The sequence below is a fragment of the Martes martes genome (assembly GCF_963455335.1).
Source record: "Martes martes genome assembly, chromosome: 4".
In the NCBI taxonomy this organism is placed as follows: domain Eukaryota; kingdom Metazoa; phylum Chordata; class Mammalia; order Carnivora; family Mustelidae; genus Martes; species Martes martes.
Window position 1 is genome coordinate 8,504,296 of NC_137891.1, and position 10,561 is coordinate 8,514,856.

The 10,561-nt window shown below is 58.9% G+C and overlaps 1 protein-coding gene across 1 annotated transcript in view; it reads left to right on the forward strand.

The window, feature by feature from the left end:
* Window positions 1–7,416, forward strand: part of ST3GAL1 (ST3 beta-galactoside alpha-2,3-sialyltransferase 1) — a 67,743-nt gene extending 60,327 nt beyond the window's left edge. Inside the window, exons 4-8 of the mRNA XM_080800961.1 lie at window positions 767–963; window positions 1,879–2,058; window positions 3,300–3,345; window positions 4,727–4,846; window positions 6,039–7,416. Coding sequence (XP_080657087.1) covers window positions 767–963; window positions 1,879–2,058; window positions 3,300–3,345; window positions 4,727–4,846; window positions 6,039–6,212 — 717 coding nt within the window. The 3' untranslated portion in view covers window positions 6,213–7,416. The remainder of the gene's footprint in view (window positions 1–766; window positions 964–1,878; window positions 2,059–3,299; window positions 3,346–4,726; window positions 4,847–6,038) is intronic.
* Window positions 7,417–10,561: the final 3,145 nt, after the last annotated feature.

Consider the following 10,561-nt stretch of genomic DNA (forward strand, 5'->3'; position numbering starts at 1 on the left):
CACAGCCCCCTCTCCTACCCAACCCACCCCCGCCCCAGCCCCTGCAGCCCCAGGAACTGGGCTTTCTGAAGGTCAAGGTTGTAATGGTCTGAGACAGGGGCAGTATTGTGGGAGAGACTTTTAAGTGGGTTTCTGAAAGCCTGGGTTCAAATCCTGATTTGGATGTGGGACACATGGTTCAACCAGTCTGGGCTCCATAGTGTCCTTCTTATCTACTGTTCAAATGGGATGTGGTGTGCCCTGAGGTTGGTCACAGAGTCAGAGGTGACACTGCTAGGAAAGGTCTCCCAGTTTTACCATGAGTAAGAAAGTCAGAAACCTGGAGCTCGGTCTCAGAGGATGCAAACAATGTGCTGGGCAGATATCGGAAGCCTTGATGCATCCAGCAAAGGGCTGGTGTTTCGGTCTTGCTGGAGCCCAGTGGTCCCCAGGCAATGGGCAGGAGGATGAAAGGAGCCAAGGCCGGGGAGGTGGTCTTGGAGGGTCACCTGACCCTTCTCCTCTCACCTGGTGTCATTGCCTAAGTGGCCAGTAGTCCGTGCTCAGAAAGCATTTGCAGAAGGAGGGAGTGATCTCTTTCCCATCCTCTTGAGCGGCTCCCGGGCTTCCGGTGGGTCTCCAGGTGCCCAGCAGAAAGGAAGGTACCAGGGAGGGGCCCATTGAGCACAAGTGGGGGGCTTGGGGCCCAGCATGGGGCCGGCTGAGTGGCCCCAGCCAGAGGCAGCACAGACGGGCTGACCTTTCTCCTTCTGTCCTCGGCCCCCAGAAGCTCCAGCGGGAGAAGCAGCCCAATAACTTGAATGATACCATCAGGGAGCTGTTCCAGGTGGTGCCCGGGAATGTGGACCCCCTGCTGGAGAAGAGGTCGGTGGGCTGCCGGCGCTGTGCCGTGGTGGGCAACTCTGGCAACCTGAAGGAATCGTGGTATGGGCCTCAGATCGACAGCCACGACTTTGTGCTCAGGTGAGTGCCTGGCCCCTCGGAGCCACTAGAGACACCTCGGCTCAGGACCAGGAGGTCAGGACCCCCATGCTAGCATGCCAGACTTCCCCAATGGACCCAGCACCCCCACTGCCTCCCGTGGGCCTCAGTTTCCCCAGTGGTGCATCATAGGAAGGAGGTAGACCAGCCATGCCTCTCTGGACCCAGCTGGGAAATCCTGCAAGGGAGGAAGCCAGCGGGCCAGGAGGTCGGCCCATAGGGGGCTGGAGAGAGGGCAAGATTTCTCTGAAGACTGGTTTAATCTCTAAAATTCGGCCCCCTTTTGGAATCTAGGCCATAATAACTACGCAGTTTTAACATAAATATGTTTCTCTATCACCAAATACAATAGCTCTTCCGGGAAAATGTGTATCCTGGGTTTCTTGTAATCTCCACCCCACTGTTCACTCAGTAGTGGGGCTGCTGTCCCCCAGGCACCTTCTAGAATAGTCTCCTGTTCCTGTGCTCTCCACATTTATGTGCTCAGACCATGAGCCTGGCTTCTCAGAGCCTCGGTGAACCTGGCGTGCACCCTTGGGTTCTGGGTCAGATAGACCCACGTTCAAGGCTGCCTGCCACCTGCTAGCTCTGTGTCCTGGGACAAATTCTCGGCATTCTGGTTTCTTCCATCATGGAATAGGAGCACAGGATACCTCCCGGGTGTGGTTGTCATTAAGGTGCAACACGGCGCCTTCCTGGGTCAGAAGGGTGCCTTGTGCACAGTAGGTCAACGACAGTGGCAACAGTCAGGCTCGCTGGAGATCCTGGAAGAGACAGAGATAGAAGCAGAAGCTTTTTAGCTGCCTCTGAATCATCTGTTTCCCAGCTGAGGGAACTGGGGCCCTGAAGCAGCGCCTGTGCGATGCGATGCGTGTCCCTCTGTCCCTTCTCCCCCAGGATGAACAAGGCCCCCACGGTGGGCTTTGAGATGGACGTTGGGAGCAAGACCACTCACCATCTGGTGTACCCCGAGAGCTTCAGGGAGCTGGCGGAGAATGTCAGCATGGTCCTGGTCCCCTTCAAGACCACCGACCTGGAGTGGGTGGTCAGTGCCACCACCACGGGCACCATTTCTCAGTGAGTCCCGGGGCGGGGGACGGGAGTGGGGGAGGGGTTTGGAGTGGAGGCCCTTGTCTACCCCCTCCCCCCACGGACCCTCAGTTCCCTCCACCGTGCTGTTCCCACACCAGAACGCACCCCCATCACCAGACTTGCTTCTGGAATGCACCAGCCTGCCGGCCCCTGGCCCCCACCCGGCCTGCAGCAGCTCCTGGTCCCTTCCCTCCCTGAGCTCCAAACACCCGTGGGTGCCCACGATCCCCCTCGTCACAACTCCGGGACAGGCCTCCAAGGCTTTCTGGAAACTTCTTGGGAGGAGGAGACCCGCTGGAAAGGACTCCCCACACGTGAGGGTTCTGTTCTGCCGCCTTCCTGTCTCTGCCTTGCACCCTGAGGGGGACAGCGCCCCCCTGCTTTTGAAGCTGTAAAAGTAGCCGTGGCTGGCAGTGGGGGCAGGCTGGGAGGCAGTGTGCCGGCCCATCCTGGGGCTCATATCTGAGTGGCGTTCTCGTCCCAGGCAGTGCCCTGCACCCTGGGCTCTTGTTGTCTCCTCGAATTCCCACACTGCTCATTCCTTCGCTTCCCTTCTCCCAGGGGGACACAGAGGCCTGCCCCAGCACGCGGCCCTACCTGAGAGCCAGGCTCGCATCTGGGTCGTATTCCTAGTTCCTTACTCTTCCTGGAAAGAAGGGGCTTTGCTGTCCAAATGACCAGAAGCCTCCCAGTCGGAGGTCCGGCCAGCAAGCCTGATGGATTGGGGTGCGGGAAGCTGGGGGCCGCCCTCTCAGGAAGGCAGTGAGGGAAGTGGGCTTGGACAGGGGGAGAGGGGGAGAGGGGGCCAGGCCTGCACTCAGCTGCTCTCTCCTCCCACCCCAGGATCAGGAGTGGGAATTGCCCCCATTAGATCTAACTTAAGGCCAGGTGGCTGTGCATTTGCACCTTCCATCTTGGGGCACATGTAACCTCGCAGATGGAAAGGGGGCCTTTGTAGGGCTCATCATTCAGTGCTGCAGCCCTGAGCTGTGCTCCTTCAGGCTCCTTCAGGCTTGCTTGGAGCAAATCCCCTGGTCTTGACCTCTGTGTGGGGGGAGCAGCATTTTAAAAATTTTCTCGAGTTAGCCAAGAGCGCCCTCTGGTGTCCATAATGGGCCACTGCTACAGGAGGACGTGGCGTCCCTATCGCCCTGTCCAGGATCCACCCCCCAGCGGCGTGCAGGCAGCCTGGGCACATTGACCATCCGCTCTCTCTCCCCCTGCAGCACCTACGTTCCTGTCCCCGCAAAGATCAAAGTGAAAAAGAATAAGGTAAGTCGAGGCTCAGGCCCTTGTCCTCTGAGCTGAGGCTCAGTTCCACGGTAGAGAGCCCCATCTCCCGTCTGCCGGCACCTGGCTGCCGCTGGTGGATGCCGGAGCCCCTAGGCAGCTTCCCTGCTCCACAGACGGATCCTGGGACAGTTTCTCCATGGGGGACCCCAGCCCAGCAGCCTCGCTAGGATACGGCCCTAGCCTCAGACCCTCGGGCCCACCCCAGACCTGCTGTGTCAGAGACTCTGCAGGGAGGGGGTGGCCCAGCCACCTGGGCTTCTGCCGGCCCTCCAGGGATGCGGGTGCCGGTGGCCTTACAGCACACACCGGTGCTGTATGTAAGGTGTGCGCTTCTCAATGGCAGACCTCACCTCTCAGCCGCCAACTCCACCTTTCCCAGTAGCGCCCCCGGGATGGGGCTGGCCAGGACCTGGGCAAAAGGCAGAAGGAGGAAAGAAGTGAAGCGTCTGCCACACTGTTCTTGGCACACCCTGTGTGCTTTTCACCTGATGAGATCAGGGTCAGGGAGGCCAAGTGACTTGCTCGGGAACACACAGCTCGTTTGTGGTGTGTCCCTGCGCCTCCAGCACCTGCCCTTCACACCGGGGGGGCACTGCCCTGGGGAGAAGCCATGTGGGAATCCCTGGAGGGCTGAGTGGGAAGAGGAGAGAGCCTCCCAGATGCCCGTGGCTGAAGGCCAGGCTGAGATGAACAGTTGAGCAGAGCCCTCACGGACCTCTGCTCCAGTCTATTCCTCGGGTCCGGCATTGGGCTTCCTGGACACACAGGCACAACATCTACTGCCTGAGAAGTCTCCTTCCCTGTCCTCCTGGCAGCGGTAGGGGTGGGGGGGCGGTATTAAGGGCTGGTCTGATACCAGACCCCTCCCGGCTCGGCCAGCCTGACTGTGTGACGCTGGGTGCCTCACTTAGCCTCTCTGAGCTCAGTTTCCTCACACATGGGGTCATGTTACGGCGTGGAGACCGTTCTGTCCCATCGCTGGCAGAACGGGTGTCCCTGTGCCTGTGTTTCCTGCAGGGTGACAGGGGTGCCTCTGTCCCTACCTCGTGCTGGTCCCTAGAACCTTCCTGGCCTGACTGGAATGTTACCCGGACGTCTCCTCCTCGGCGAGGCTTCTCCCTTCTGGGGCTTTACTGTGTCACTGCTTAATTTCTCTCTGTCTCACAGTTGTGGCTTAGCATCCCGGGCCCCGTGATTAGGCTACTGCCTGTCCTTCCCACTACAGGTCAGGCCCAGAGTCCGGGGGCACTCATCCTGGGTATTGCTCTGTCCCCCAAGGCCACAACAGCGTGGGAGGGGGCCCTCGCAGGCGCACAGGGGTCCTTCGCAGCAGCTCACGAAGGGCTGTGTCCTCCTGCAGATCCTGATCTACCACCCCGCCTTCATCAAGTACGTCTTCGACAGCTGGCTGCAGGGCCACGGGCGGTACCCGTCCACGGGCATCCTCTCCGTCATCTTCTCGCTGCACATCTGCGATGAGGTACGGCCCCCCCTCGGCCCCGTGCCCACCCGGCCACCCGTGAGGACTTCTGCTGCCACGTTTCCGAGCGCGCCCGTGAGAGCCTCTGCCATCGGGCTGACCTCCATCCCCGCCCCGGGGCCCCGACATAGCTCTTGTTCCAGAAGCTCCGATGCCGATCTCCATGCTGGAGCGTGCCCTGACTCTCCAGAGTGGGCTGCACGGGGTAGCGGTGTTCTCTGGGCATGTTCTCCGGGGCGAGGGTCCCGGCTCCCTCTGCGCGGGCTCCCGAGGCAGAGGCAGAACCAGCGGGCGGAAGCTCAGACGTGGGGGCAGAATCACCGGGCAGATCATACCCTGGAGGGCCCTCGAATATGCCTTCTTGGACATCTTCAGCTCATCTCCCGAGACCAGTTCAAATGGCACCTGCTCTCACAGATGCCTGGAGTCCTTGGCCTCCGCCTTCCTGTGTGGGTGGGAGCCCTGAGTTTCGCCCCGCCCCTCCCTGGTGCTCATGGTCAGTCAAAGCTCCGAGGTCTGACATCTGACTCCTGCGTCCCTCTTGCCCCAGCACCCCCAGGTGGCCGCGATGAAGGTCTGCCTGAACTCTGATGTACTTTGCGCAGAGCTGGGCACAGAGGAAGTGCTCAGTAAATGCTTGTCACATACTGGAAAGCCCCCACCCCCGCCCACTGGCCAGGGAGGGCCCCTGGACCACGTGGAAATTAGCCTCAGGGAAGAAGAAGATCAGCACCTACCACCTGCCTCGATGGGGTCATTCCTCTTGGCCCCATTTTCCAGATGAGGGAAGTGAGGCTCTGAGCAGGGGGTTGGCAGTTTCAGGCTCTACCAGCAGGTGGGGCAGAGCTGGGAGCCTTGCTCTCACCACCACCCCCCTTAGGCCCCCTTCTCGCTCTCCTCCCCCCTCCCCCCACCTCCTGGAGCCCTGGGGTGGAGGTCCCCCTGCCCCAGCTCCCTCAGGGCCTCCCATTGTGCCTTCTGCCATCCCACTTGACTTTCACAGCACTTGCTTTTACTTCACAAAGCCCCTGGCAGGCCCAGTAAGGAACTGGAAGGGTGTATGGGGAGAGGGGTTTATGTGACTCTTCAGACGCTGTGTTTGCAGATTTGGGGGTTACCCGCAGGCACCCCTTCTTAGAGGTGCCACCTGTCTCACTGCTGTCTGGTTCTGACCCGTGCTTTGCCCCCGCAGGTGGACTTGTATGGCTTCGGGGCAGACAGCAAGGGGAACTGGCATCACTACTGGGAGAACAACCCATCGGCGGGGGCTTTTCGCAAGACGGGGGTGCACGATGGAGACTTCGAGTCCAACGTGACGGCCACCTTGGCGTCCATCAATAAAATCCGGATATTTAAGGGGAGATGATGCTGCCGAGAAGCCCCGGAGCCCGCCTCTCCATGGCCAGCCCCAGCCTTGCGCTGGAGCCGTTCTGCCCAGGGGGCTTTGAGGGCCATTCCCAGAGGTGTGTTCCGGGGCCCCTCGTGGCCTCTTGCACCCCAGCATTTGGCAGCATCTGCAGAGCGAGTCTCAGAACTGGTCCTCGATGGGGAGACCCCACCCCAGGGCTGTCCTGGAGCTGGCGGAATGTGGGGAGATGTGAGGGAGGTCCAGTCTCCAAACGCTCAAGTCATTTTGGTTTCTGGGGGTGGGAGGCAGACACCAAAGACTTCGTGCTCCCAAGTGAAGGACAGTTTCCCAGAGGATGGGCAGAGACTTTCCTCTGCCCAGGGTCCGGGGCTGAGTCCCAGATTCTGATTCTCTCTGGGATCTTTCCGAGTGAGGAGGACCTCGGGACAGAGCCCCATCGGACCACATGGACCCTGGGGGCGAGACGGCGCCTTTCTTTGCACGCTGCCTGCCCTCTCCCTCACTTGGCACGACCATCCCACCTGTGCTGTCTTCCCCAAGCTCGTTTCTGGTGGCCGGGAGGGGCTCCCCAGCCCGAAGGTCTTCATGGCCAAGTGCTGCAGACTCCGCAGAGGACTTCTTCCCAAGCTGACATCTCCTGGAGTGATCGATCGTGGTTGTGATCATCATGGCTGACAGCAGATCTGACTACTTCCATGTGCCTTTGTGTTTGGGGGAGAAATGTGCGCATTGGCTGAAATGAGGCAAAAGCCTTGACTTGGGAACTGGGGGACCCCCGGCCTCATACCCCTCTGCTCCAGAGCCGAGAACATCTTTTCTAGTTTCCTGGGGTGGTGCCCGATCTGGAACAAAGTTAGGATGACACTCAACGCTGTCCAGAGGGACATCCGCTGTAGAAGGTCATTCTTATGTTCACCGATGGTTGGATTCGGTGCCTGTGACCTTCCAAGGCCACGCCCAGAACCTCCACCAGCCAGCACTTTCCCCCAGAGCCCAAGCTCTGGGCCAAGTCCCTCCTGGCCACCTGCACAGAGTCCTGGGGGTGGCAGGGCCGTCCTAGGAACATGACCCTCAGAGCGGGAGAAGACATACCTCACCCTCTCATCCCGCGCTGCTCTGGTTCGTCCTCATCAGCCTACCTGATTATTTATTGATTCTTTTTTTTTTTTTTTTTTTGGTAATTCAGCTGACATTGTGTGCACTTTGGGGCTCTGTGGCTGGTCCTGATGTTTTAACTAAGCTTGCTCTTGCTTCAGCTGGTAGCCGGGGCACAGGGAGCTTAAATCAAGTCTCATGGGAATCCTCAGCCTTGGGGTGGGGGGCATCTAGGGCTTGGGGGTTTGCCACTGGGCAGATCCCGGGGTTCCGGGGTGGTAGGTTCATAGAGGCTCTGTACCTCCTTCCCTGCAGCTCCGCCTTCTTTCCCTGTCCTTGCGGACTGGGTTCAGTCTCAGGCAAAGAATCTCCAACATGCAGCGGGACTCCCTTGGGGCCAGGTGGGGAGAGGGGTCACACCTGCCGGAGGACAGTGATGGTCGGCTCCCGTTACTGACGTTGAATCAGAGAAAGCACTTTTCTTTTCGAGAGCTTTTCCTACCAGGCCGCTGCAACTTTGAGGACGCGTGACGGTGTCCCTGGGGAGAGGGAAGAGGGCCAGTCTCAGGAGCCACGGGGCCTGTCTCCTGAGCTCCTTGCCATACTCTGGCGAGCTCTGTTCTCCCGGCTTCAGTCTGTCCTTCTGTAAACAGGGAGGGAGGCATCTGGGAAGCTCAGGGGCCACAGAGGGTGTCAGGCAGTTCACAGGTGCCCCCAGAAATAGCACGCCCCGTTTGTGTGTTTCCCCCAAGCTGTGCGTAGGAGCATTTTCCTGGGGAGAGGTTCCGTAGGTTTCGCTAGATTCTCAAAGACACAGAACCCAGGCAGTGGTTTACAAAAAACAAAGTAACAGCGAGCCAACAAACAAAAACCTGTTCCAGCTTGAAAATCCTCCAAAATGTAAGACTCTGTTGACCCATCAAGGCTCCTACATCAGGATGAGGTCATCGTTCTGATCATAAGTCCCCAAAGACTAAAGCAGGTGTCTGCTAGTTGGCTGATTCATCCCTTGAGAAAAGTGTCCCCTGAGACAGGGAGCAGAAAGGACTCCTTAGCCTCTCCCCAAGTCCCAGGAGCTGAGTCCACTCAGAAAAGACACGTTCAGCGCATGCCATCTGCCTCTGGGCTTGGCGAAGTCAGAACGGGTCCCCAGAGCGAGGAGGGGTCCGGCTCGGCTGCCTGGTCCTGGCCGTCTCTCCCTCCCTCCCACGGGGCCGTTCAAGCTGTTGAGAGGCCTTCCCGGCTTCCCATTTCACAGAGGAGAAAAGCGAGGCCCAGAGAAGGAATGTGACTTGCAAAAGTGAACCAGTTGTGACAGAGAGCACAAGTCAAACACTTGGAGTAGAAATAGAACGTCATTGCTCTCTGTTTGAGGCATCCTGGGGTGGCCTTTCCCTGCTGGGTTCCACCCAGCATCTCTGAGAACGGGGACCTGGTGGAGGTTTCTGGTAGCTCAGCCTCTCACCTCTGGGCTCCTCCTGAGTCTGCTGGTGGCGGTGGCCCCTGCAAGCTCCGGTGTCTGCCCTTTCTCGCCATCCCTCCCGTGGGGGAGACAACATTGCTCCCCCCCCCCGCCCCAGCACAAACCTCTTTGTGTTCCTTGGCTTAGCCGGGGGGCAGGGTCTTTGCCGAAGAGCGCCCATCATCATGGCTGGGACTGAAGGCATGGGTGGGCTTAAGACAGCTGGTGTCCTCACCTGGGGTCTGAGAATCCAGCCAGAGTATTTCCCACAGAGCATTTGGTGTGAGGTCCCCAGGAGAGGCTCTCAAGGGCCCACTGCAGCGCTGGGCTCCCAGCCCAGGGCTCTCCATCTGCCCCTCGGGTCCAGAGCTCCCTGGAGACCAGTCCTGGGCCCCAGGCAGAGAGCAGAGGCATCCCCACCTGCGGTCAGTGTGAACCTGAAGCCAGAGAGACTGGGACCAAGGAGGAGGAGAGATCTCTGCACCCTCCCCAACCCCCGTGGGGCCAGGCGACTGATTTTTCTCAAGCTGGAGTCACCTTTGCAAAATCAGCACCTGGGTCCACATCCCCACTCCCATCCCCACCCCCTGCACCATCACTCCATCCCCCTCCCACCCTCCCGCCCTCATCTACCTGCTAGGGCAGAGAGCAGGGAGGGTTTGTAGCATCTGGCTTCCAGAGCCATAGGGCAGACAAGAAAGTTCTTAAAGCGATGCTTTTCCGGGCATGGGCTTAGTGGGAGAAGCCAGATTGAAGAAAATAGGACTGAAAATGGGGAAGCCAGACAAGAAGGTGGAGAGAACGATCCTTGCACGTTAGAACTCGCCAGAAGGATGGCGCCTCTGGGTCTGGGTGCAGCGGAATCACAGAGATTCTTAGAACCGTGATGTTTGCTTCTAACAATTCTCTTTGAGGCAGACTGAACACAAAGAAAAATGGAAAACAGAAAAGAACTCACCGTCCGTCCACTTTCTCCAGGGAAGCGCAAGCCAAAAATGGCTGGCCGCGGGCCATCGGGGACGAGCCGCTGCCCTTGCCCCTCTGGAGAGCTCAGGGTCATTGTCATGTCCATCATGGACCTCTGGTTGGAAGCAAACGTGCCCATGGGCCACCGGCTGGTCATCCTCTCCCGTGGTCTGGGCTGACGCGTTTCAAGAGAGAGTCTGCTTTCACCCGCCCTGATGTTGAACCTGACCCCGCTGCTCGAGTCTCTCAAAAGGACAGGACTGCCCTCTGTGCCCTCCTGCCGGCGACCCTGAGCCAGACACCAGCTTCCCCCTGGGTCCGTATCAGGAGGGGCCACCCTGGGGGACAGACACAGCTGCCCACGGCGCCTGGCCCTCACCAGATTCACCTCAAAGCCAAAGTTTCCTGAGCACTTTCTGTTCTTTGCAATCATGTTTGGTTCACTGTTGATGTTTTTAGGAAATTTACTTTCTTTTTCCTCTTGCCTCGTTCCCGTGTCTGCGTGGTAGCTGAACGCCAATCGGGGTGCATTTTGAAGGAAGGTAGCAAAAGTTGGCCCGCCCCAGCCTCCGCTCTCTTTTATTTATTGTGGAATATTTCCAATGATCCAAATCAGAGTGAATTAAAACAAAGCTATTTTATCGTTCGGGGATGGTTGTCGTCTTTCTGCGAGGGCCGTGCCTTCTTCCTTCCCCTCACAGCTTCAAGTGGGCTTATTCTCAGTCCTAAAAAAGGCCCCCACTGGCTCACCTGCTGGCGGGCCGCCTCAGCTAGTGTCTGCCCCGACCACCGGCCCAGAGGTTCAGAGCATGAGCCTCTCAGA